The 26,859-nt window shown below is 38.8% G+C and overlaps 3 protein-coding genes across 4 annotated transcripts in view; 2 read left to right on the top strand and 1 right to left on the bottom strand.

Moving 5' to 3' along the window:
• Window positions 1–6,786, bottom strand: part of nudcd1 (NudC domain containing 1) — a 72,752-nt gene extending 65,966 nt beyond the window's left edge. Inside the window, exons 1-3 of the mRNA XM_085148018.1 lie at window positions 6,536–6,786; window positions 5,232–5,386; window positions 1,792–1,977 (exon numbers count right to left, since the gene is read on the bottom strand). Coding sequence (XP_085004144.1) covers window positions 1,792–1,977; window positions 5,232–5,386; window positions 6,536–6,650 — 456 coding nt within the window. The 5' untranslated portion in view covers window positions 6,651–6,786. The remainder of the gene's footprint in view (window positions 1–1,791; window positions 1,978–5,231; window positions 5,387–6,535) is intronic.
• A 157-nt stretch (window positions 6,787–6,943) lies between these two features.
• LOC146492858 (transcription and mRNA export factor ENY2-2) lies at window positions 6,944–8,597 on the top strand. The gene is made up of 5 exons (XM_085148021.1): window positions 6,944–7,074; window positions 7,177–7,251; window positions 7,355–7,425; window positions 7,515–7,589; window positions 8,326–8,597. The coding sequence occupies exons 2-5, from the start codon at window positions 7,184–7,186 to the stop codon at window positions 8,400–8,402; spliced, it is 291 nt and encodes a 96-aa protein (XP_085004147.1). The 5' UTR covers window positions 6,944–7,074; window positions 7,177–7,183; the 3' UTR covers window positions 8,403–8,597.
• A 3,789-nt stretch (window positions 8,598–12,386) lies between these two features.
• pkhd1l1.1 (PKHD1 like 1, tandem duplicate 1) overlaps window positions 12,387–26,859 on the top strand; it is a 49,630-nt gene continuing 35,157 nt past the window's right edge. For both annotated transcript variants that reach the window (XM_085148017.1, XM_085148016.1), the window contains exons 1-26: window positions 12,387–12,500; window positions 12,650–12,784; window positions 12,883–12,960; window positions 13,243–13,387; window positions 14,696–14,783; window positions 14,878–14,935; window positions 15,014–15,107; window positions 15,304–15,357; window positions 15,456–15,529; window positions 15,631–15,673; window positions 15,794–15,864; window positions 15,950–16,060; window positions 17,437–17,529; window positions 19,666–19,931; window positions 20,016–20,107; window positions 20,212–20,371; window positions 21,059–21,194; window positions 21,298–21,441; window positions 21,553–21,707; window positions 21,906–22,016; window positions 22,158–22,307; window positions 22,391–22,515; window positions 22,616–22,779; window positions 22,996–23,165; window positions 25,895–26,027; window positions 26,611–26,765. In XM_085148017.1, the coding sequence (XP_085004143.1) occupies window positions 12,730–12,784; window positions 12,883–12,960; window positions 13,243–13,387; window positions 14,696–14,783; window positions 14,878–14,935; window positions 15,014–15,107; window positions 15,304–15,357; window positions 15,456–15,529; window positions 15,631–15,673; window positions 15,794–15,864; window positions 15,950–16,060; window positions 17,437–17,529; window positions 19,666–19,931; window positions 20,016–20,107; window positions 20,212–20,371; window positions 21,059–21,194; window positions 21,298–21,441; window positions 21,553–21,707; window positions 21,906–22,016; window positions 22,158–22,307; window positions 22,391–22,515; window positions 22,616–22,779; window positions 22,996–23,165; window positions 25,895–26,027; window positions 26,611–26,765 (2,925 nt within the window). In that variant the 5' untranslated portion in view covers window positions 12,387–12,500; window positions 12,650–12,729. The remainder of the gene's footprint in view (window positions 12,501–12,649; window positions 12,785–12,882; window positions 12,961–13,242; window positions 13,388–14,695; window positions 14,784–14,877; window positions 14,936–15,013; window positions 15,108–15,303; window positions 15,358–15,455; window positions 15,530–15,630; window positions 15,674–15,793; window positions 15,865–15,949; window positions 16,061–17,436; window positions 17,530–19,665; window positions 19,932–20,015; window positions 20,108–20,211; window positions 20,372–21,058; window positions 21,195–21,297; window positions 21,442–21,552; window positions 21,708–21,905; window positions 22,017–22,157; window positions 22,308–22,390; window positions 22,516–22,615; window positions 22,780–22,995; window positions 23,166–25,894; window positions 26,028–26,610; window positions 26,766–26,859) is intronic.

The raw sequence follows: 26,859 nt of genomic DNA, 5'->3' as shown, positions 1-26,859 counted from the left end.
AGTGTGCTTTGACGGGTGTCCCTAAGTGCTGAATCTTAAAAATAGAACTCTGGACGTCGGTAACTCGAGAGTTTAAATCTTCATTATAAATTCCAGTCTTGAACTTTGCCTTCACAAATGCATCAAGTGTCCCTGTTCAGAGAGGGAACTCTCATTTATAACCATTCCCCACTGCATGCTTGTTAACAGCATAAGGCGCACCAAGACTTGCTTCCTTACAACTACAATTTCAATTTCCAAAGCCCAACCAAGCTTTTTAAACACAGAAATTGGTGCGAACGCTTGAATTTCCATACCGGCTTAAAAATGCTTGCTCCGACAATATCCTCTGGGGAATAATTAGACATTTCATAATCCAAAAAACACAATTATTGGCTATTAACGTATTAATAAACTTCTTAACTTGGATATTCAGTTTAATGAAATGTGATAAATGTAAATATTTGAACTTTAAAGAGTACTGACCCTTTAAAATCTGCCCTCAAAGTACATCTACCTGTATTTTTCAGTGGTCCTGGATGTAGAGCCCATAAAGAGGTAACAGAGTATGTTCACAATGGATGCAGAATTTTCAAAGCGGTTCAATAACATCAGTGTAGCTGATCCACCATTGTAAAGCTGTTATGTACTGTTACAGTTTTGACTTGGTTTTTCAAATCTCACTCTGGCCAAAGGAGGATTTATTTTCATTTAAAATGATCCCAGGTGTCCGTTCGTCATGGAGCCCAAGGCTGTCCTTTTTGGCCTTTGAGTTACTACTTACTGAATGTGAAATTTTTAGAGCACCATCTGCCATGCTCACAAAAAAAGACATTTCTGTTATGAACAAATCAAGTGAAAACATGGAGCCTTACAAAGTGTGACCATGTCTGAATACTCTCCGACTTGCCCGTCTCGCTCTGATTTTCATCCAAATCCTTTCGCTTCCCACTGAAGTCCACTCTTGCAAACATATAGTTTCATAGTGCATGAAACTATTAATCACAGTCATCAAATCAGTTTTTAAGAGTCACCATAATGTTGTAAACATACACAGTGTCAGATTAGTTTGTGAAGGATGGCTAAGTTTACCAAATTAGGGTTTCTTTCCTTCGGTTGCTTGGTTATACTGTATTCCAGTTTATTCTGACAAAGCTAAGAATAACACATTTAATCAAGCAGTATTTCAACTAATTCTTTATTTAGTTGCAATCCTTTTTGAAAGGCCACCATCTGCTGACCAAGTTGGCTTTCCTTTTAGACCAAGAAGCTACGTCCATTTCTCATATATAGTTTATTACCGTCACCAGCAGAAGTGTCTCAACCAATGGCCGAAGTTATATTAATCCACTCATTTCCTTAACCAATTATTCAACTAGGACCACAGGTACATTAGAGCCCATGAACAGGTCAACTTATGCCCAATAATTAATGTCTAATTATCTTTTGACTGACTACTAACCCAGCTTCTCTTGTGCAATACTGACAAAGATATTTAGTGACTCAAAATTACATCATCAGAGACATTTGGACATTCAAAACACCTCCAATTTTGCCCAGTTTTGACCTAATTTATGACAGCTGTGAACACGCCAATGAGCTAGTGACTAATTGACTTAACAACTGTCAGTTGCAAATGCTAATTATTAATTGTGCTAAGCCAAGAAAGCAGAAGAAAAACCGGCACCAGTATTACAATAGTACACAGAGGGAATTCAGGTTTGTGTCTTTTTACCTTCACTTCAGCGGCAAAAAATATTTCAAACACGTCTGTGCGTCACTTACAACAGTAAACACCACGTTCATACTTACTTCCCACTTCATATGGGAGCTGTCTCCCCTCTTGCCGGTGCGGAGGAGGTACAGTCGACCGCTACCATCCGACAGAGCTGCCCAGGTCGCCGAGGTCAGGCTGAGGGAGGCGCAAAGACGATCCTCACACTGGTTGGACTCTGCGGCTACACGGTAGACCTCTCTCGGCTTCCCCAGGGCGGTGTCCTGAATTCAGAACACAACAGACCCGTAAGCCAGTACTGCATTCATAAAAAAAGATTAGGCCATTTAGATTCATTCCTATCTGCAGAGGAACTCTCAGTGTGCTGGTGTATGAGAATGAAACAAAGTCATTGTGTATTTGATTACTTGATTAAGTCAGTGCATCAAATTTCAGAAACAACAGAAAAATGCCTATTTTAATATCTCAAAGTGCATGTTCTGTCCACTTAACACTAAAAAAAGACATTTATAATATGTTAACACCAATTACTGTACTGCTTGACTGTTAAGGGGAGGAGGGATGGATGAATGGAATAATGACCAGATATCAAGTAAGCTCATTTCAGTGCTCTAGATGGAGAACAACATGGCAAAACTGATTTTGTCACCACTTCAGTTTAGCATTAGAAAATATTGTAGGATACTGGGAAATATGTGATGCATGCATTCTTACAGCTAACATCCAATCACACAATAAGCAGCCCAGTCATGAATCACAAAGACTCAAGACATTTAATAGTCGGCTCAACTCCAGAAGAAGAGAAAGGTTGCTGCTTCCATCCCATAAGAGTTTTACAATAAGCATCTGGGTTGAAAACATAAAGTCTAAATGATTTTGCATTAATTTCTTATTGTCTAAAGTCTTATAATCTAAAGAATGGTACAATGAGTAAGAGAAAACATGTACCCATCAGGGACAGATACAGTTAACAGCTGTCATGTGGCCACTCATGTGATTCAACAATCTGAAAGCCTTATTAGTAATAGATAGATATGCCACCACATGAGCATCACAAATTGCATGAAGACAGAGTTTTTCAAAAGGACTGTGGAGAAGCTACCCCGCTGTTGCCATGGAGCGTGGCACGGCACATTATATCGCTGCACCTTTGGTATCACTTTCTCCAGCATCCGTGCCGTTAATGCCCTGAAACGGAGTGCGAAACGTCTATGTGCAATGTGCCGAGCAACCGAGCACAAAAGGCTGAAGGATGATAATTATCATGTGATCACTGTAATTAGAATTTGAGCAACACTTTTCCATAAATTTCATTTAATGGTGCCACTGAAAACCAGAAACACTGTCTCGCAGGATTACAGTGTGATGACCATCAAAGAAAAAAACTCCAGTGAGACACCAATTATGTCTAATTATGGTCAATGATGACTAAGACATAAAAGAAAGCTCGATGGAAAAGGTCATGAGAACGATTTTGCACCTCATCTCAACATCTTGGTACGGGGTAACAATACCAATCAGAACCTTGACTCAATTATATAATCGCTCCTGTGATTAACTGGAGACCTGCAAGGGCTCATCCAAACTTTATGTGCTCGGGTGATTCATACGACAGACAAAAGACTGCACAGAAAGTTGTGGTTCACACTAAATACTAAGAGCCACGTTTATTCTGACATTTATTATTTTGGATCTTGACCAAGAAAAAAAAGAGGTTAGAAACAATGTTATATAATTTAACATAACTTTTAAAACTCTTGTGTTTCACAGACATCATTTCTCTTCCCACAACCCGCTGATGCTCAAGTGTTTGGTCACCACCTACTGGCACATCAGGCGCATAAAAATCCTTCATTGAATACACCATCACAACATCAGGTCCATAACATGAAACGTTATATAATGGAAACATAAAACAATACTATAAAACAGAGACCTAAATTTGCCTAAAATCATTTGCAAAGACTCCAAACTTAGAAGTGATTTAGGAAAACTCTCAGATTACATACATTCACATAGTGAGAGTTAGATTTCAGGTTAAATCCATTTGCCATGATGGTAAATTTAATCCTTGATCTAAATTATTATAATAAACAAAATTCTTCAGCTTCTATGATTTACTGTTATAATACATGGGAGCTCATCATGTCTGTGAATGCTCTACGATGTGAAAAATAAAATAAACTGCTTCACAGCATGAGGCTGCGAAAGCTATCAGCGTGTTGCTCTGATGATGATGAAGGTTGAGCAGACCCAACTTGCATTTTTCCAGCTCCAAAACACTTTAGCTATGATGACTTTGTCAATGCTGGGTTTATTATTAGATGTAACAGAATATTGACTAGAATCTTTACCCATGAAACATGTACCCTGCAGCTTTATTTACCTCACTGTTATTCTGAATTTGGAGCACATACTAATGGCACTAATGTATGCACATGATTGACCTGTGGCTCGCTTTTTCTACAGCTGCCAAACCAAACTGTTATTATGCTGGCAAGTTAACTACCATTAGTCAGCTGTAATTAACCACACAGTGTAATGTTAGACTATGTGACTGCTTTAACTACTCAGTTTGTCTTAAGTGTTACATTAAATTTTATTCCTCTAATGCTTAAAAAGATAAATTAACCTTATTATGCAAAGCGCAAAGATTTTATTTAATCACCAGGATGAAAAAAAAGTGGCAAAGCTTCTTCTTTCTGCCAGTTTCTCCTCTGCTTAGGGAACTCCTAAGTAGATCCTTATTAATAAGCTGTCAGGGCTGATATATTATGTATTAGCTATTTACCAATATATCAGTATCTGTAATTATAAAAACCAATAAATGTACATTTAAAAAGTAAGGAAGAGACAGAAGAAAGGCCCTTTCAACCATGAGTGTTGTAAAGTTTTGTCAACCTGAGGGCAACACGTTTTTGGAACGCCACAAACAAATCAACTAAATGATGCGAACAGAGCGTAAACATTAATGTTTATATGTTTGTTTGTTTTCAAGGTGCTGAAAACAAACAAAATATTAGTTGAAATATTAAATTTTGAAATCAATATATGGTATTACATCGGTGTTGTCTTAAAAATCTTCTTTCAGTCAGGCTCCATTCCAGAGTCACTTAAAAGTCCTTTTCACTTCACACAGTTTTTCATCTTAGAAGCAGACGCTTTGTGAAGAACTTTAACCTTTTCAAGATTTAGTCGTAACTGTAGCGAGAAATTCTTTAGCTTTATGAGTATCAAAGATTTTTTATTAAGATCTGCGATTGCTCTCTTATGGTGTTTTCACCCTTGCAGTTCTCTTCCAGATCACTTGATGACATTACATACTTGTGTTTTTTTTTGTTTGGTTTCTTTTTGCGTAGGAAAAACTCCAAGCAAACTGAGCACACTTACCATGTTCATGTGTGGAACAATGAGCAGCATCACGTAGAAAATAGTGCAGTTGTGAAAACACCTTAGACGTCAATGGAGGGGCAACAATCATAAACAGGCCAAAAAACAAGAGGATTTGCAAACTCACCAGAGTAACGGTGAGATTGAGGACCCGTCCTTTGCAGTCCACAAAGTAAACACTGTCCTCATACCAGGGGTCTAAATGCAGGTAATTATACATGCCAAAGGCACGCATGTGTTCCAGGGTGTACTGAGTATCCTTCAGCTTGACCTCCTCCACGGCTGCGGCAGATATGAAAAAGAAAAGATTAAATATGGCAGTAATCAAATTTCTGTTATTTATGTTTTTACTTAAAAAGCCGTTTACCCTTCTGCCTTTCCTACAGTTGCTTTGTGGAAAGTGTTACATATATCTTAACATAACTTAATATTTCAACATTTTACTCTAAGATGAACTATTGGTGACAAAAAACTGCAATTAACTATTTTTACAGCTACTATTTGTCTGAATTATTCCCACTAAATAAAGTATCGTGGGTTTTTTTTTAAAGCACATTAATCACCTTGTAATATGCTTGCCTGCATCTACTGTGAGTGGATGTCTGTGCAAAGTGTAAGCACCTTTTTATATAAGTAAGACTGTATCCAAACCAATGTTATAATGAATTCTCCTGTTAGGCACACACTTCATAGATTCTTGATTTTTGGCCCACACTAGCTGTTTTATAATCTGGATAAGAGACGTAGTAGAAAACACTTAGATGCAACTCAGGTGAGCTCAGCTGGTCTGAATTTTGATTAAAAGGAATTAGCAAGCTTTGGTATATGATTATGCAAAATTTTAAAAATTACATCCCTTATCGTTTTAATCACTAAAGTACATTTCTGGATCAGCAGCCCCACCAATTTAGTATTGCTCAAGCTTAAGTTAAGAGCTTGAAGTTAAAACATGCATTACAAAACTAACCTCATAACGTAAAGTAGGTGCAAGCTCCCTATGATTGTTTTTTAAGTTATTTAAAATTGGTGCACTTGACTTGTCCTGGCAATATAAATGAGTTATGTATGTGTATGCAGTTCAAATTGTAGTAATTAGTCACTTCAGCGTTAATCTGTTAATTTTCAGTGGTTTAGACAATGCTATTGTTCTGATTTTTCTTAGTGATCATGTGAAAGCTCATTAGGTTACAGTGGTGGACCTTAAGATCTCATTCTGAGCCACTGAGCTACAGATACAGCTGCCAAAATGTATTATGTAGCATCAACAGCTGACGTCGTCACGCAGTGGCAGCCAATAAAATGTCTGAGATAATGTCAAATAACTTACATTGCTATTCCTATTTAATGTTATACTGGACAGAAGTTATACTGGACCTTTATCAGGGCTAGGCTAGCACACTTGCTAACTGCACTGCATTAAGTTTTTCTCACCAGCATCCAGCTCTATGTTGTACGTCGGCATGGCGTCCAAGGATAACCTGTAACTCTCAAAGTTTGGGTCCAGCAGGTCTCTGTTGACCTTTAATGAGTAGTTAGACGCAGTCATGTCTTTTTCAATGAGACTGGCTTATTGACAAGTTGATGACAGCCTGTGTGCAGCAAGAGGAGGAGGGTGAGGTGTCGCCAGCGTGATACACGTTTCCTGTGTTTTCGTCATTGTTTTCTCACACGGAGCTATTTTACGGCGGACAAAACCTCCCAGGGCGCAGGGGAAGTTGAGTCCTGAGCTAATTTCTCTTGAAATGCTTAAGTAACTGTTTTAATTTAGTGTTTTCAGTTTAAATGTATTGTATTATATTTTTTGTTATTAAACAGGTATTTTGAACACTAGTGAGACTATCATTGGTTATTCAGGTTGACGTTGAAAGATTAACCGCTCCAAAGCCGGAACTTTTAAGCGTTGAACGTTTTTAGACGGTTCCGTTTCGTAAAGGGACCTTATGTTCCCCAGCTGATCCTTCTCGATAACGGTAGCGGCTACCTGATAGGGAGCTAAATTAGACATTATAATATATGTTTTATTACTCTCTTTCTTCCGAGCTGACTGTGTCGGTGTGTGTGTTTAATTTCAGGCGGATCATGAGCAAAGATTCCCAGATGAGGGCTGCAATAAATCAGAAGCTGATAGAGATGGGGGAACGGGAGCGGTAAGCGAGTCTTTCGCTGCAGTGATTTGATGCTGGATGGTTTGGCGTGGTTTTGAATTGCACAGATTAAGCCACATAATGTGAATCAAATGTGTGGCCGCAGGTTGAAAGAGTTGCTCAGAGCGAAGCTGGTGGAGTGTGGGTGGAAGGATCAGCTGAAAGCACACTGCAAAGGTATTTGACTTGTTCTTATGTTTGTGTGATGCTGTCGTGGTGCTATAAAAACAAAAGTCACTAAAGTCATTACCTCCCGTTTGAGCCAGATGTGATCAGAGAAAAGGGCCTGGAGCATGTCACAGTGGAGGACCTGGTCACAGAGGTCACACCAAAAGGCAGAGGTACAGTACAGATGTTCAAACGCAACAGCAGGGGGAGGAAGACTGTTAGAAGTGATGAGCATACTCATTTGCATCGTTGGTTTAGATGAACAAGTCAATTTATTTAGCACTGCACATCATCTTTATCCCTAATACATCTTTGTGCATGCTAACTAACAAACTGCTAATGTTGTAGGTCAGCTCTACTTATTGATTACAGCTCTTACAATTTCAGGTTTCCCTGATATACAGTCTTGAGCCACCCCTCACTCCTTTATATTTTTCTTCCAAGGAGCCAGACGCTGTATTTTCTCTAAACTGTTTTAAACTGGTCTTCAGTAGTAGTTCTTCAGACTTTCTGAAGGTCTTTCAGGGTTTGTCTTTGGACATTGACTGCCCATTTGAAGAACACTTGCAGATGCTTCAGTCATTTTAAATTAGCTTTAGCCTAGAGAAGATGGCAGTGTTTCTGGATCATTTTCCATTATTTGTGCATATTGGATATTAACCATTATTCGTGCATGGCATGGTGATTTCTGGAAATGTTTCTGAGCTTCGTAGGAAGTTTTAGAGGGAGCTGGTGCCTCTTAAAAGTCATATTTTATCTACCAGGCCAACACTATAACATACATAGAAAAAAATATTAGAAACAGCTGACAGGATGACAACTTCTGACAATAAAAGTATCGTGTTGTGTGAGTATGTAAGTTTCTATTTTGTGTTCTGACTTATCTCTCTTCATCTCTTTCCTCTGCAGCACTTGTACCAGACAGTGTGAAGAAAGAACTCCTCCAGAGAATCAGAGCTTTTTTAGCTCAACATGCAACCTTGTGAATGACACAGTTCCCTTTTTTTTGTTTGTTTGTTTGTTTGTTTTTACTCACTGTTGATCCACGAGTGAAATCCAAACTGTTGTTTATTGTGTTCATTTTAGTGCTAATTTTATTTTGTATTGTGTGTTTTCATATTGATTTTTAGTTTATGCTGCAGTTTTGGAGAAGAAAAATAAAGTCATGCCTATTTTGGTCATTCTTGTTGTAATTGCTACCTGTCTGGTTGATCAAAACCCAAAAGTGCAGACAGATTAAGTCTTAGTGCAAAAGGCAGTGGACACCCTCGACCGGTCCCCAGCCTGTCGCCCATATCGAAAAAACCAAAACTCATAATTGCATGATAAACTTTGAAATGTTATTTATTTACAGTTGTTGAGAAAATACACCCCAGAAATAATAATGTTGATTGGCAGTAGGTTTTACGGATCAGGAGTTAATAAAAAATGATCTGGTCTTAAACACGTCTTGAAATTAGATAAATATTATCTCAGATAAATAACAAAACATAACTTGCTACACAAAATACAAAAAGAGTGTGTGAAAAAAAGTACATCATTACTGCCTCCATAGGAATTAAGAGGCTAAGTAGCTGCTAATCAAATGCACTTGAATAGCTGATCATCAGCAAGTGTGAGCACCTCTATAAAAGTAGAAGTTTTGGCCGTTCCCTGCTCTGGAGCTTTCAGGTGTGTGTTAATGGTGGAAGGACATCAGCAATGATCTCGAAGAAGCACTTGTTCCAACAGTCTTGGAAGTTTGTAAAAGATATTTCTAAACATTTTGAAGCTCATCATTCTACGCTGAGAAAGATTAGTCAGTCACAAGTGGAAAATACGTCATAGTGTTACTATGAGAGGACATCCCAGCAAATTTTCCCCAAGGAGTAACGCTTAGATAAACTTTGATATAGTTTCTCTATATCTCAGACTCTACAGGCCTCATTTAGCTTGTTAAATGTTAAATTCTCAATTTGCTGTTCATACCGCCGTAGTGCAGGCAAAATGAAAGGGTGTTTGTTCAGGGTCTTAAAAATATTAGAACACACACACACACAAACATCATGGAAACACCCTACTCTGCACAATCAGACACACATGCATCCCAGATGCATCACTGTAAAATAGTCTCTTTAAAAGAAAAAAAAAGATAATTATATAAATAAAGAACTGAGTAAGAAAGATAACTAATTAAAACAAATTCTAAAGACTTCTGGGTATAGTACTGTACATAACCACATCAACAGTTCAGCATTCTAACAGCTTGTGGGAGAAATGCTGTTGGAGGAAGCCTCCAACAGCTATAACCGTTTGCCTGATGGCAACAGTTCAAAGAATTGAGGGGGTGTGAGGAGTCATTCATAATTTTCAGTGCCCTGCTCCTGCTGTGGCTCTCGAAAAGGTCTTGGACAGAGGGGAGGGAAACTCTAAGGGCCTTCTGAGCTGCTCTAACTATCCTCTGCAGTGCTGTTTTGTCTGACATACTGCAGCTGGAATACCACGCTGATATACATGTACCGTCCTGAGGATGCTGGAGGGGACAGAGGCTTGTTTCACCCAGTCCCTGCTGGGCCCATTTTCTGATCACTGAGATGCTCTTGTCCCAGCTCAGGTGTTTCAAGATCTGAACACCTAAGAACCTGATGTCTTCTACTCTCTCCACTGGGCAGTCGCTGATACTGAGAGGAGCGTGCTGGATCCGTATCTTCCGGATTATTCACTCTACACCAGCCCACAAGACGTTCAACTTCTTTCCTGTACATTGATTCATCATTTCTGCAAATCAGTCCCACCACTGTGATATCATCTTCAAACTCAATAACTAGGTTCCCCTCATATCTGGATACACAGTCATGTGTTAACAGCATGAACAACAGTGGCCTGAGAGCACATCCTTGAGGAGATCCAGCGCTCAGCATGGTGGGTTTGGAGATGTTTCTCCCATGACACGTGTGGTGTTCAGCCCCAGTAAGTGGAGTTTCTCTAGTAGTCTCTGTGGAATGATGGTGTTCAACACAGAGCTAAAATCAATATATAGGAGTATGGCATAGGTCCAGATGGGGGATGTCTGAGTGCAAGGTGGTGGTTAATGCATCCTCTGTGGAGTGGTTAGGATGATAAGCAAACTGGAGCAGGTCAATTGATTCAGGAAGGGTGGCTGTGATGTGTGGTTTGATAAGCTGTTCAAAACACTTCATCACAGTTGGCATCAATGCGACGAAACAGTAGTGATTTAGACAAGATAAAACTGGTTTCTCTGCTATTGGCACTATGGTGGATATTTTGAAGCATCTGGGTACGGTGGCGTGACTGAGGGAGATGTTCAAAATATCATTTAGGACATGTGCCAGCTCACCAGTGCAGTCCCTGAGCACATGTCCTGGGATGTTATCTGGACCTGCAGCTTTCCGTGGGTTGACCCTGGCTAGGGTCCTCTGGTATCTGCTGCTCTTATGATAACAGCTGGCCCTGCAGATAATGGAGGAGAACCCACCTTCCCTCTGTATGTTCGGTTTGATGCCTGGAAGCATGCAAAGAAGTTATTAAACCTGTCCGGAAGAGAAGCATCATCTTTATTGACCCCTTGCAATTCATCAGTGCCTGTACTCCCTGCCATGTTCATCTGGTGTTTCCTGTCTCGCAGAGGTGTCTCTCGCAGACCTGGCCACAGGGAGAGCAGTCTCATCCAACCAGGGTCTCTGGTTGCCACGTGCACTACAGTGACATCCTCTTAGCAATGTAGCTGTTCACTGCCTCTGCGTGCTCTATGTTTATCTGGTCTCCCTGCGAGGCTGCTGTCTTGAACAAACCCCATTCGGTGTTCCTAAAGCAGTCTTTAGTGCCGAGGCTGTGCTGATCCTGGTCTGCTGTGCTTCAGGAATGGTTTGTAAGCAGGCTCAACCGTAACAGAAAGGTGATCAGAGTGGGTGAGGTGGGGGTTTGCGTATTATAAGTACATGGAGAGTAGCTGTGTTGAAGAAGAACATCATGTCATTGCTCAAAGACATTTTGATAACAATCTCTTTCCTGGAAGGGGTTTGTTACTTTACATTTCTTTTAAATACCTTGAAGGTGTTTTGTTGGATTCAAGTCAGGTGAAATAGTTAAAACAACTTTTTTCTTTTTGTTCTTGAAATACTCATGTGATTTTTGACGGTGTGCTTTGGATGATTATCATGCTGAAATATTTCTATGATGTCAGGCTTCTGAAGGTAAACAGCGGTTTGGCATTCGTGATTCCATCTGTAAAGTCATGAGGACACCCTTCGAATTATTTCATATTTATGAATTTTACACCCACTTTGGTGAATTTAATTAAGCAATCTTTCTATGCATTGTTTGGATTTTTTAAATAGACATACAGTAGTCTAAAGGAAAAAGGGCCACCAACTTTGACATTATTTATTATTATTATTATTATTATTATTTACTGTTTGCCAGTTTTAGATCTGGTTTTTTTTTATGGTTCAAGGCACAAATTAGTTGAATAGGAAATCTGCAATTAATATAAGTTTGCAAGCATCATAAGGAGTTTTATTTCTCATTGTTATGATCACAGACAGTTTTGCAAACACTCAAAGACTGAAAGGGCTAATGCGAAGCACTACTGTACGATATGTGTTATAAATGAAACGTGGAATAACATGACAATAACAATAACAGAATAACACGAAGACCACTTCAAGAGCACATTGTGCAAGTGGAGAATGATTGCACTTTAATGCAAATTTAATCCGACGGTCATGAAACGGTGGTGTGAAAAAGTCAAAGGCTACACAAAGACCATATTTACTGAAGGACTGAACAAATGCAAAACGTGTATAACTTTGCATATTTTAGCTTTTTATAGCTCCACTTCTTCCTCCACATGTTCATCGATAATTACGTTTCGTGCCATTATTTATCACGGTTTTTGAGTCACTTTCGCTTTTGTTTTTAAATTCAGACATCTTGAAAATCTGATGAATGCAGCAAAAACTTCTTCCAGTCTCCTCCCAGTTTCAGGTGAGGGGCGGGACCCTGAGCACGTTATAAAAAGGTAGTGCGCGTCCCTGAACTCACAGTTTCCCAGTCAACAGGTAAACAGAATTTTCTCACAGCAGGTGAGTTTTGTTCACATAAATGTGACACTGGAAAATGGAAAATACAATTTTTAAAAAAAATAATATTTGTTTTAATAATTGTACATTTTACCACATATATTTATTCTATGGCTGTCAATAAATGTCAATGATATTTTTGTTTTAAATAGTACTTTTGTGTCACGTGATTCACAATTGGTCGAGAGAGGGGCGCAGGTGAGGCAGCAAAGTAACCTGGGAGCTCTTCAGGATGGAGGTCAAGTGGAAGGCCGCGGCTCTCCTCCTCGCTCTTTGGTGCTGCTGCGGTAAGTTAAGTCAACTTCTATTCTAAATAAGTTGTTTTAGCTCGCTGTTCATACAGAGGAAAAAAGATTTCTCATGCTGTTTTAATTCAATTTTGCAGATGCTCAGCGCATAACCTCCGTGTCCCCACGCATAGGAAGCGTCAATGGAGCCACACGACTCACCATTCAAGGAGATGGTAGGAGATCCGTAATGATGTTTAGAAGTAAATTTAAAAAGAAGTGTGGGCATTATTTTACTTTGTAAAACAAGTTATGATGGATTCTGAGATATAAGTCAATTTTAAGCTATTCTGTAGCTAAAAGATGCAGCTGAAGAAGATTTGTTAATGCAGTTGTAACTGTCCTGACTGAGAGTCCTTGTGCCTGCTGGCCTGGTGGGATGATGCTGAAAGATGTGACTCTAAGCCTCAAAAACAATTACCTTCTGAGATTTTGTTGCCCCCCTTTTTTCCTTCCAGGTTTTGCACAGGAGCGGCAGTTCCAGCTGAATCCAGTAGACGACATGTTTGGAAACCGTGTGACCCTGGTGTCAAACACCCTGTCAGTCCCCTGTGATGTGGAGAGAGACTCCACACACAGCAGCCAGATTATGTGCTACACCAGGTACAGTCCAGGCATACTTTAGCAGCATGTCTGTATTTACTTATTTCACAAGTTACTTAATTATTTCACAGGCACTTTATATTGTCACTTAAAGACCCTACAATAATACAGAAAAACCCCAACAATCAGACGGAAAGCTATGAGCAAATACTTGTGTGGGATTATAATATTATTTTATGCCATGTTAGACCCCTAATCAAAGATTGTGAATTATTATGTAGTTTTAGTTTGCATTATTCTCCTGAATTAGAAGAAGGTACTAACTATTACATTTGTTAAACTGATTTGCATTACATTAGACTGCTGATTTATTGTGAATGAATGATATTGTTTTATGATGCATTATACTGCTGAGTTAGAAGAAATACTGTTCGCAGAAAGTCATCACCTTATTTGTCTAATTAGAAGAGAACAGAACATACCGGACAGGTTTTCTGCCCGATCTCAGCAGGAGCAGAAAAACGGGGAGCCAAGGTCGTAGCTTAGGCGCCGTGTGAGAGAAAGAATGTGAATGCTTAGGCTTTTATGATTAGGTGGGGGCCACTAGAGGCTATAAGAGTTTGATCAATGCTCCACCATTCTGAGATCTGATGCTGTCTGCGTATGGTGTCCATCTCCCACGCGTGTGTTCATTAAAATCATCGTTTGACTCAACCCGGCCGGACCAGTGTTGTTATTTTGGTTTTCCTCTTGTATCCATGTCCAATATTTGAATCCGTGACACTTGGCAACAGCAGGATAAAAAACTCCATTTTAACAGGAAGAAACCTACGGCAAAGCCAGGCTCGGGGGAGGCGCAGTCATCTGCTGCAAGTGGTTGGGGGTGAGGGAAGGGAGACAGGAAATAAAACACTTTGCCTAAAATAAATTCCCCTCTAAGCGCCCCTAGTCGTCCTTGTGAATAAAAGATTAATTAACTTTCTAGATAACTTAGCTATAATAGCTGTAGTTTAATACTGGTTAATTGATTAGTCCTTGCGTATTGGCCCATTTTTACCAAAACTTTGTACTGTATACATAATGTATGTATGTGTAATTGTATAGAATCTATATTTGCATATTATTGCATAAAGCTTGAAAGTGGAATTTTATTCCAGTTTTTCATTTTTTATATTACATGTAAAAATAACACAACACAACTTGTACAAACCCCCTGCAGAAGTAATATGAGTCTTAACACTGAGTATTTGTTTAGTTAGGAGTCTGGCTGTTGATGTTCAATATACTGAATATTATAATGATGGCTCTTTTTTAAAGCTACTTCCTGCATGTCATTGCCATCTAAAACCATTACTTTGTCTCTCACAGACCCATGCCATATGATTATTATGAAATCCATGTCAGCGTGGATGGTGTTCCCAGCATGTGCCGTAATAGTTGGTTCTGCAGCTTTAGAGTAAGTCTGTGTGCAACACAGGATTCATTTATCTGTGTTATGGATTTGTCGTGGTCATTGTTTTTTTTATCACTTTTACTTTAACTCTTTTCAGACTGTTTGGTATCGCACGCCTACTATTGAATCTCTGAGTCCAGTCAGTGGTCCTCCAGGTAACGTGTGTGCTGCATTCAGTTATTTTACTGAGTTCACTTTGAACTTTTGTTAAAGCCACTCTAATGACATGGCAGGCACGTTGGTGACCGTGTATGGACGTATCTTTACCGATGTATATGGAAGCAACACAGACTTGAGCTCAAATGGAATCAACGCCAGATTTCTGAGGTAGAAAATGTTAAAATAACTGAAATTGTATTTCTGTAAACCAATTAATCTTACCAAAGCAGCAAAAAGCAATTTTATAAAATGAAAAAAAGGTCACGATTTGAAGATAATCTGTTAATATTCTGTAACAGATCCACCCTCATCCATCAGTTTTCTTAAACTTTATTTGTACACCTCTGTAATCTTTTTATTGCAGATCCTACATGGGAGGAATGCCATGTGACCTGCTTAAACCCAACTCAGATGAACGGTAAGTTGTTCACCTGCGTGCTTTCTACATTGAATAGATTTAGAGCACTATAAAAGAAAAGACTAAGTTATTTCATTTTTTGCACAATATATCTTAAGGTATAACCTCCAACTGGTTCCTCAATCTTCACAAATGGGATACATGAGCTGCAAAATGACGGGGACGTTTGTTGGTAGGCTGGCTTTGTTCACACTGAAATTACAGCTCTTCTTAATATATGTCACTTTCAAGTTTTCCAAACAACCCTTTAGTAATATATTTTGTATCCAACAGGTCATCAAAACCTGAGTTACATTCTTGATGCAGACTTTGGGAGGTAAAACACTTCAATTGTTTAATGTAAAATTTGTGGCTTCTGAACATTTTTAGCTGTTGCGGATGATAAACTGAAAATTGCGCTGAGAAGAAGCCATTCTTTTTTCTTTACAATCTGTAGGAGTCAGGCAGTGAAGAAGCTCTACAGGGTTTCAGCTTTGGGGAAGCTGTCCATGTTTCAGACCTTTGCAGGTACTTAGGAGAGCAGATATTTGTTGTTCATGTTGATTCAATTCTTACATTTAGTATTTATTCCTTGTTTTTGTCTTTTTCTTAGAGGTGACAGGGGTCTTTCCTTCAGAGGGTAGCATCATGGGGGGAACTCTGTTGACCGTTCAGGGTCGTTTTTTTGACGAAACTGATCAACCAGCACGCGTTCTCGTTGGAGGTAATCGTCACCATCGGAACAGAAACTCATACAAACACTAACCAGCAACAGCCGTGCCAACTTGTTTTCAGTACAAAGTGTTCAGTATGAATGGATGAATGATACACGCGTTTCCACTAAACAAATCTCTATGTGTTGTTCAAACTACAAGTCACGCAAAGGTGATAATCCTTGTCAACACACCAGCATGTCAGCATGCTTTGAAAAAAAACCACTGACCTGTCAGACAGCAGAGGAAATAGCTTTCCAAAGCACAGAAACACAACACACCATGACAAAAATGCTGCTTTTCCAAGGGCTTCGTGAGTCATGTAGTATGCTGCTGACTTTCAGTTATGGTACATATGCAATAATAATAGATGTGAGACTGTAACTGAACTGATGGAATCACCATTTAAAAGCATTCCTCTCCACAAAGATAACGATACAGATCACTAAATTCAGGTGTTTGCAGTGCATTGGAAATGTATGTCAGCTGTGATGTGACACACAAATGATCAGTAACAGACTGGAGAGTGTAATGTGGAGACGAATTAGTTTTTTATGAGCTTTACAGTTAGAAAATATAAAACCAAACAGTAATTTATTCTGTAAGTATTTATATATTTGCATATTTGAAGTTATAGATGATTTTAAAGATGTTAAATGCAGAAATAGCCATTGAATTGTCAGCTACAAAACATTACCAGCTAGAAAATTGTACAAATGTATGATGGTAGAAAGAAGCAAAGAAATAAAATCTAAGTGGTGATGGAAAAAAAAATTTTTGCAGAAAAATATATTCATACATCGTAATAAATTTGATTTATATTTATTTTTAAATAAGTTACAAAATGACCAACAGGAAGAAATAAAAAATATATTAAACCGGCTGAAAAAGAAGTAAAATAAGTAAAGAAAACCTACAACACACGTGAATTATATAATAGATTATATTATTGTGTTTTTGTTTTAAAGGTAGACTTTTAAAGTTAAAGGTGGATTATAGGTGAAGTACTTTATATGTTGAATTACAAGTTTTAAAAATGTAATCAGATTAACTACAGTACTGTTTAGCCATCATATTGATGAAGGACAGGAAAAGGTAGACCTGGTAGTACTGTGAGTGTACTGTGATAAAATTGTTACATGGACTTAAATGTCAGTGATGTACCTTGATACTCATTGATGTACTTACATACAATACTTTGTATTAATTGTGCTTTCTGCCACCGTCGAGTGGTTGTAAAATGTTTCAAAATTCTACACATTAGGTAAATAAACCCCCCACATGAAAACATGCTTTTTTCAGCTCTGCTGTTTTTTTCTGCGTGTGTGTAAAGTTGATGTGAACTAAAATGTACCTTTAGCCGCTGACGTTTGATCTTTTTCCACAGGCCTGCCTTGTGAAGTTCAGAGTGTGGACGATGACAGAATCACATGCAAGACTGCAGAACACCAGATGAACAAGAACGCAGCAGTCTACTCGGGTGAGAACGCGCCGTCTCCTCTGATGTGTTTGTCTTTTAACTGGCACTTGTTTTGATCCATCCTGCCGCTGTCATACCGTGTAATTATCTAAGTAACACATGGGAATCTGTGGACAACTCGAAGAGTGGAAGAATTTAAAGTATCTATTTGTCGCAAATCTGCTGTCTTAGAGATTTCATCTTGTCCTTGTCACCTTTTATCAAGACTCTGACTTTGATGTGCTGTGTGCTGGAATGAGATAATCATTCCAGCACAAAATATCACTTTAATCGTGCATCACAGAAAAGTTCTAAGTCACGATGATGTGAATGGAAAAAAACACACACATGCCTTTTAATGTTTTTCCATTTCTACCACTGTTTCTATCAGGAACAGAATCATCTTTAACTTTTCTTTAAATACACATTGGTACCCTGGATGTTTTGTCTTTGTCATATTTCAGCATACACAAACAGACCTAAAAACTGACTGTACAGGCAGGCTTAAATATAAAGCACACCCTTTACTGGTGGATAGGAAGCAATAGAAACTACAAAAAGTGAGAGAAGAATAACAAATCCATGCTATGTTTGCACAAAGGGCTAATTCGGGAAAGAAGACAGAGCTGTGAAAACACACATATCCAAGTAATTCAGGTGATTAAACAAGAAGAAACCAAATATAAGACATAGATGACAAGTAACTAGTAAACAAATAGTGTAAGCCATAACTTAATGGGGAAATACAGAAACATAAAATAACTCTCTGTAGCAGAAGAGACACAGGAGGATGAAACACTGAGGGAATAAATTAAAATAACAGAAGCTGGAAGTAAACACTCAAAACTGAGGCCAAGGAATAACATCAAGATGAAAATCTACACAGTAAGACAACTAATAACCAAACATAAAAATATTTAATAATAAATACAACTTGAAAGTCCCAAAACTGAAAGCTCTGGTGGTGACATCACCGTATCAAAGAGGTGGCTGACACAAACACATTGTAGCATATGAAAGGTCTCCAAGTTCTATCAGTGAAGACCAGATCCTGATCCACAGCTGTGTACTTCACTTAAATATTCATAGAATGAAGGTTAAATATTGTATTAAAGTTATTTGTACAAAGTCCATGTTGAGTCTGAGGGGGTCGGTCAGGAATTTGGGTGATCTGCTATGACCCATATACCATCTTAATCTTTAACGACTTGTTATTTATTGTTCTTTTGCTGTAAAATTTGCTTCAAGATGCACAAAACTTATTTAAATGGATTACCAGCTTCTGCATTTACCAAGTATGTATTTCAAAAAATACCCTTGACAGTTAAATCAGATCTGGGCTTTGAGGAGATACTGTTGTCCAAAAAAAAAATCCTTTCACCAGAGAACCTTCTGATGATAAGAAATGACTCACCTGTCCTTTGTGTTAAAACGAGGTCAAAAAGCAGATGTACCAGCTCGCTGCCTTTTCTGTTTTTATTTGCTTTGCTTCTTCCGTGTTTGTCTGATTCAGGCCCGTCTGGTTTTCATCTTTCGCCACTGGGATTTTATGTTGTAACACTCTTTTACTTTTGTGGGGTGGCTGTAGCTCAGGTGGCAGAGCAGGTCAGCCACTAATCAGAAGGTCGGTGGTTCGATCCTGCCATGCCAAATATCCTTGGGCAAGATGCTAACCCCATGTTTGCCTACTGGTGGTCAGCGCCCGGTGGCGCTAGTGTCCGGCAGCCTGTCAGTGCGCCCCAGGGCAGCTGTGGCTACAATGTAGCTTGCCATCGCCTGTGTGTGAATGACTGAATGTAGTGTGAAGCGCTTTGGGGTCCTTAGGCACTAGAAAAGCGCTATACAAATGCAGGCCATTTTTACTTTTCAGTATTTGAAATGAGTTCATGTTGTTCATTATTTACTTTGTTTGTAGCCTTTTATCTTACCATTGTTCATCTTGACTAATTTTAGTATTTAGTTTAGGGACAAAAGCAGTGTGGCCCTGAAATACATTGACAACAAACATTGTTGCTGATATTAGTCTATTGATTGCTTTTATTATAGATTATTATGCTAAAAAACATTTAATATGCCATCTCTTTGGCATTTAATTTTCTTTCCTTGATTAAGCGACTAACTGTTTTTGCACACCTCACTTTTACTTTTTATGTGAAGGCGGAAGAGGCTTGAAAATGGAGGTGTGGAACAACTCGTGGCCCTCTTCTCTCAGCAATATTTGGAGCTACAACAAGAACACAACTGGCTACTGGTCTCAGTGGATCGACTCCATGCCCTACGTCTTACCCAGAGAAATGGATTACTTCACCACACGATTTACAGGCTTCTTTGTCCCTTCTGCCACCGGCAACTACACGATATACTTGAACTGTGATGATCGGTGTGATCTCTATCTCAGCAACTCGAGCCGCCCTGAAAATAAGGTGTGACAAGATAATTTTTTCTTCAAATCGCAGTACAGTTTACTGTTCTTAAGTGATAATAATTTCCTAAATCCTTTACTTCAGGTTAAAGTTGCATATCAGCCATATTATGTCAGTGACTACACACAACTGGCGTCACAAAAGTCACAAGTACTGGCCTTGGAGAAAGACAAACCGTAAGCCTGGCAGCCTGCAGCTTTATTTACCCCAAATCATTCATCCAAAGTATACCAAAGATTTTATAGGCATACCTAAAATAACTATAAATGTTTTGTTTTAGGTATTACATGGAAATTCTTCAACAGGAATATGCCGGTGCAGCTACCATCAACTTGGGCTTGTTCCAAGGGGAGAGTTCCTACACAGAAGACCAGACGGATGATGCTGTCAATGAAGTCCAGGACATTGGTGCTTATTACGACGTGTTTGATGAGGAGCAGGTACGGCACGTGGTAGCTACATATCAGACTAGTGTATATAGTAATGTACTGTAGGTATGACGTTGCAACACTGTTTGTAATGCTTTAAAGTTACAGGTGACAGTGAAGGTTGCTCATTATTTGTTGTTCTAGCTATATCAATAGTTATCTAATGGAAGCCTAGTCTAAGCTACTTCCAGCTATTTTATTAGAAATAAATCAAATGACCAATATATTCACACAGCTAAATATAATAAAGTTCTGCTGAGTCCAATATATTTTCATGGGTGTGATGAAGACCACTCAGAATGCTTCAAAATGTCTTCAAACTATATGTTTTGGTATTTTCTTTGCCTGGAAGACCTCTAAAGGCAGAAATGCTGTGAATGTACAAATCCTCCAAAATATGTAGTCGGACGTTTGGGTAAATATACTCTTTCATAAACAGGAGCATGTTTGGTTAGTTAGCTTAGAAATAAAAAATAAAAAGATGAGATACAGTAACATGCTACAAGTTTGAGCATTAAACAGTGTTACTATAGCCCCCTCTGTTGGACAGAGCTAGGCTAGGTTTGCTCCTGTTTTGCAAAAGTTGCAAAGTGCATGGGAACACCTCTGACCTTGAATTGGATAAGTTGAAGAAAATGGATGGAATGATGTTTTTCATAGCTTTGTGCCTCATTTCTGCACATTTCCACTGTTAACCAGGTGGTTACCTTTGACATGTGGCCCGCCAATGTGGCTGGAGTCAAGGAAGTCCAGAACGTGACTGTGAGCAGCAGCTGTTCTGACGCAGTCTGTAGTAGCGCCTTCTTCAGCCTCGGCTATGGACGTGCCATGACTGGTAATGTGAAAAACACTGAGTAAACTTGGATTTGGTAGCCACAAAAAAACTTGCATATCTTGGCCCAAAATACACGTTGTTTCTTCATCTTTTCCTCGTTTAGCACCGATCGCAGTCAGCGCTTCAGCAGCTGAGGTAGAAACAGCCTTGAACAGCCTGTGGTCCATCAAACCCGACACGGTCATGGTCACCAAACAACAAAGCAGCGAAGGGTCTCACTTTATAGTCACTTTCAATTCTGACAGAGGTATGAAGAACCAAAGTGAGGCGGATGCATAAAATAATTAAAAAGAGTAAGCTTGTGTTGAGCTTTTTTGTTGGGTGTTAAATTTGTGCGTTTTGCTCTCTTGGCTTGTAGGTGACTTTGAACCTCTTCACTTTGAGGTTTTTGGTTCGGACGCCAACATTACTGTTACTGAGGTTACCAAGGGGAGGAGCAACATGAAAACCTTCACTCTGCTCTGGGGAGGAATCCCTACAAAGCCCATCGCCTTCAATGCATCCAAATCTGAGGTCTGTATTGTAAAAAAAAAAGAGTCCAGTGACCGTCTCAAGTTTAGCTGAGATATTTTTGTCATATTATTCACAGACTGATTAGGATGAAGATTGTTGTGGAAAATAACTATCAAAGATCCTGCAAAAACTGAATTTTTACAGTTTTGTTAAAGGTGTGATGTCTCGAGGTAACTAATGTCCAGCTTGTGTGAACAGGTTCAGTCGGCTCTGGAAGACCTGATGAAAGCAGAGTGTCCGGGGGAGATCTTGACTTTTGAAGGCACTGATGTGAAATACTTCAAAGACTTTGAAAATGACACTTCGCAGGTTTGTGGGGACAAATAAAAATACTAAAACAGAAAAGAAATGTCTGTAAAAATGAAACAGAAAACTGTGAGAAATGATTTCTTAAATTTTTAGAGAATTTGATTGTGGATTCTCAGTTTTCTGCTTTTTTCCATTCATCAGTTCAATATTGCAAACGGAGGGACGCCTGTAGATCACTCGGGATTCTGCAGCCGGTGGTCGCTGAAGAACGCCGAGATCCTTTTCAAGGACAGCTACACAACAGAGTCTGGAGATAAATATGGACCGGTTTCATTGGACAAGCACCCAATGGTAAAATCAATCATTTATCTATTTATTGTTGATGGTATTGTGCAGCTACCTTTTTCACAAATATTCATTTAATTTTCTTCCAGCTTTGCTTTGCATACAAGGGAATGTTGAAAGATGAAGTTGGAATGAGGTTCACTTACCAGGACAGCAAAGGCACAATGCTAACACTCACAACAAAGATCAACACTATCTTCAACAAGGGCTCCAAGTCAGTGCTAAGTCCTAAAAGTACTTTTGATTTATCCAAAATGTGCAAAGACACTAATTACATATCGGTGCAGCGTGTAAATAAGATATTTTCTTCACAGATGGAGTTACAAATGCATGAATCTGCGAAGTTCTCTGCAGACACAATACATTGGGAGCAGATACAGTCTGCTGGAGTTCTACCTGTACAAGGATACTTCTGGTGAAGATTTCTACATAGATGTCGTTCATATTGGAAAGATGGCCACTGCAATTGATGAAAATGGTACAGAGTTGGATAGTACTTATTGTTTAATTGTGCAGACAGTATTCAAATATCTTAATATTCTGCTGAAAAGTAAAAAATTTTATTTCTATCCTACCGTTTTGCAGAATACCTTTAAATGTATAACTTTGATGCCTGTACAGGGAGTCTTAAACACTTGTTTTCTCCCTAATTAAATATTGGTAAACTTAATTTTCCTCATTTTATTTTGGACAGCTGTTCCTAACAAGAGGAGGCCCGCTCCTTTTGAGGATTCTGGTCGGTCCTTCGAGTTGATCTCCGTCAGCAAACATGCATCATCTGCTTCACGGATCAGCTATGAGATCAAAGCCATACCTGTAGACTGTGCGTTTGATTTTCCACTGCTAGGCGTCGGCTTCCTGCAGGTAGGATTTAGATGTGTTAATTTAGATGTGTAAAATAGAAATATTGATTAAGAAATCTTTAGATTTCTGGAAACCACAAATGTAACGTCGATTCAGTTCAGGTTGGGTTTGTTGTTAAAAGTCAGCAGACTAGACTAGAAGACTAGAAGCTTAGGTTTAGCAAGCTAACCTACATTCTCAATGCAACTGGGAAATTTTCAGGCCTTTTATTGTGGCAAAGATTTTGATTTCTGACTTCTTGTTATTGTTCAAAAAAGGAGATAAATCTAAACTACATTTTCACCAAGCATTAGTTATCTGATGCACTTTGGCAAATGTCGTTTTGACTCTGCGCTTAGACTTTTTACCTGCATCCAACCAATGCCTGTTACGATGTGATTGCTTAATAGAAACTATGCTACAGAAAAAGGAGGCATAAGTTCTACTAATTTGTAACAACTGCGATACCTGCTTCTAATAAAACATATATTTACACAAAAATGTAAAAAAAGAAAAAAAAAAAGAAAAAAAAAGAAACTATGCTACAAACAGAAAACCAAAAAGCACAGGTTATATACATCATGTCTTGTCCCTGTCCTACAATGCTGTATATATCCAAGTGCAGAATCTGATTTTTTTTTTTCTTGTTCTGCAAATAATGAGAACTATTTTTGGCTGTTGAAATCCTAACTTTTTGTTAAAAATAATAATAATATTGTGTTGCTAAAATTAAATGGGAGAAGAAGGGGCTTTCCCAGTAAGGCCAGTACTGTGGGATCTTATTGGAGTAGCAGTATGAGTTTAGGCTTGTTGGTTTGTGTTTCTTGGAAAACAAATCCACACAAAGAAAGGACCGAGGCTAAAAGTTAAGCCTGCATTTCTGTGCTATTGTGTTACGATGTCTACGGATTGTCTCAATAAAACAAACCAAAAGATGATAAAGGAAGAGTGAGTAGATATAAAGTTTCAAAATTGCCTTAGTAAGAGTATTTTGAAACCAGATGTCCTGCTTAAGAGATCAGCGTTGCCTCAGCAATGTGAATGAAAGCAGTAGAAATGTACAGTGACCTGCAGCCACGCGTGCGATATAAGTTACAGTACAGAGAGGTACCTTAATGATCCTGTATGCGTGTCATGCCTCCACCTGCTCTACAGTCATTATTTGGCTAACAAATTAAAGCAGAAGCAGCACCAAAGCATAACGTCAGCTCTTTCAGTTAAAGCTGACATTAATCTTTGCGCAGTTTATGTGGGTTTTCTGCTTCATGTTGTTTTAGCAGGTGTTCGTTTCCCATTTAAAATCCAGCTTGTAGAACCACATTTAGTATCAATAAGATGAAGGGTTTTTTGTTTGTTTAGATGGCCTCACATTTGACTGTTATACAGAATAGTTCATGATTACCTCAAAGACTGCATGGTGCCCAGTCCTGTGGCTGCAAAACATGATCCCAAATCATCACCCCTCCACCAGTGTGCTTGAGAATTGGGGTGCTTGTACCCATCCAAAGAAGCCATACTTGTTCAGTCTTTTTTTAATAGTGCTGACATGAACTTTAATATCTACCATGCCAACTGAGGTGTACTTCTTGGTTTTAGTTTTTCTTTTTTTAACACTTTTTCTAAGCACTGCACAGTCTGACTGTGGTTTGAATTTCAATTCAATTCAATTCAATTCAATTCAATTCAATTCAATTCAATTCAATTCAATTCAATTCAATTCAATTCAATTCAATTCAATTTTATTTGTATAGCGCCAAATCACAACAAAAGTTGCCTCAAGGCGCTTCATAGATACAGAGAAAAGCCCAACAATCATATGACCCCCTATGAGCAAGCACTTTGGTGACAGTGGGAAGGAAAAACTCCCTTTTAACAGGAAGAAACCTCCAGCAGAACCAGGCTCAGGGAGGGGCGGGGCCATCTGCTGCGACCGGTTGGGGTGAGAGAAGGAAAACAGGATAAAGACATGCTGTGGAAGAGAGACAGAGATTAATAACAGATATGATTCAATGCAGAGAGGTCTGTTAACACATAGTGAGTGAGAAAGGTGAAAAACTCAATGCATCATGGGAATCTCTGGCAGCCTATGTCTATTGCAGCATAACTAAGGGAGGATTCAGGATCACCTGGTCCAGCCCTAACTATATGCTTTAGCAAAAAGGAAAGTTTTAAGCCTAATCTTGAAAGTAGAGATAGTGTCTGTCTCCCGAATCCAATTTGAATTTGGGAAGATTTTGGAATTGTGTTAACACGTACCTGAATGCCACAGACTGACAAAACCTTTAAGATAAGATAAGATAAGATAAGATAAGAAGAACTTTATTTATCCTGAGGGAAATTCTTTCGTCATAAATATGCAGAGGAGGTCACACTTGTTGATGATCAGTTAATCAATGGATTTGATTAGCAGCATCTGAATGCTACTTACTATCTTATTTCCTTTGAAAACAGTGAGTGAAATTCTTGTGACAGGATGTATTTACAGAATAAAGCTAGTTTACGCTGCTCATTAACATAAGTAAAGTAAATGCAGAAAAGTTAAAAAATAGCATGCATCATATTGCTATTTGAACCAAACACACAATATAATGAGCACAACATCCAGAGAGTCCTTTAAACACTGTCCCACAATGAGCCTAAAGTGAGTTCACTCATGGTCCATTTTCTGGATCATTTTCAAACTTTACAACCAGGATTAAGAAGCCAAATCGAAATGTGTTGATATTTTTTCTCTTCACTGTCTTTCCAAGATGTCCAACAACAGTGAGGACGCGGCTGAGTTTAAAGAAGGAGCTGCCACAGTGACCATCGCCCGCCCTCACCGAGCCTCCCCTCCTCTGAACGGCACTTTTGATGCGATGATTTACGGTGGTCGAGCTGAAGGTAGCGCTGACAGACATTAGTAGAATTTGCATTGTAACAGCTGCCTTGCCTGCATCTGCGGTGTTCCACAGTTAGGATTATCCAAAAGGTTCAATTCTGTGTGACCTATAACTAATTACTGACTTCCACGCTACTCGTATGCCATTGTTGCCATTGTGAAGGATGACAGGTTGACATTAATCCAAAGTAAATGCACAAAAGCTCTTTTTAAAAGTTTGCAAAGCTTCTGAAGGCTCAAAGACAAAGAAACAGGGAGCTAAAGCTTCAGGTAGTGTTAGCTCTGTAACGTTATGTCTGCGTCTCTGAGGTTCACAGATGAAAAACTAATGACTAATAGTGTTTATTCTTAGATTAACGTTAGATTTAAAACATAGCACTCTAGGATCAATACATCTGCTATAGCTTCAGTTATTATTTTACCACTTTTCCACTTAGTGTTTCTGTGATATATAAAATAGTGATGTACTGCAGCTTCATGAGGGGAAACCTAATAGATGTGGTACAAATATCATTCATTTTTGGATATCTTTACACGGCTATCATTAAAAAAGCTTTTAATGACAAAACAAGTCCTTGTTTTTAGGTTTATCTGTGGACATCAGTAAGGAGGACCTGAAGTATGCCCTGGAGGGAATTGCAGGGATGGGCCAGGTCACCGTCCAAAAGTCTGGAACCTGCAGACGTCCCCAGTGGAGAGTTAAGTGGCTCACAAAGCCAGGAGACCAACCTCTGATCCAGGTCTGACTCCACCGCTTCCTGTTGTGTTTGTGTTCCTTTATGTCTTTGCTCTTTTACCCTTTCTCTATTAAAATGTAAATTTTGTTTCCCATCA

Source organism: Neolamprologus multifasciatus, chromosome 22 (assembly GCF_963576455.1).
Source record: "Neolamprologus multifasciatus chromosome 22, fNeoMul1.2, whole genome shotgun sequence".
Lineage (NCBI taxonomy): Eukaryota > Metazoa > Chordata > Actinopteri > Cichliformes > Cichlidae > Neolamprologus > Neolamprologus multifasciatus.
Note: the sequence above shows the minus strand (reverse complement) of the source record. Positions and strands in the feature narration are given on the sequence as shown.

What these genes read in the sequence shown, in the direction of transcription:
- LOC146492858 (XM_085148021.1), top strand. Translation starts at nt 7,184, where the DNA reads ATGAGCAAAGATTCCCAGATGAGGGCTGCAATAAATCAGAAGCTGATA. An exon ending in GAGATGGGGGAACGGGAGCG is followed by an intron (nt 7,252 to 7,354) that starts GTAAGCGAGTCT and finishes GTGTGGCCGCAG; the next exon opens with GTTGAAAGAGTTGCTCAGAG. An exon ending in GCTGAAAGCACACTGCAAAG is followed by an intron (nt 7,426 to 7,514) that starts GTATTTGACTTG and finishes CGTTTGAGCCAG; the next exon opens with ATGTGATCAGAGAAAAGGGC.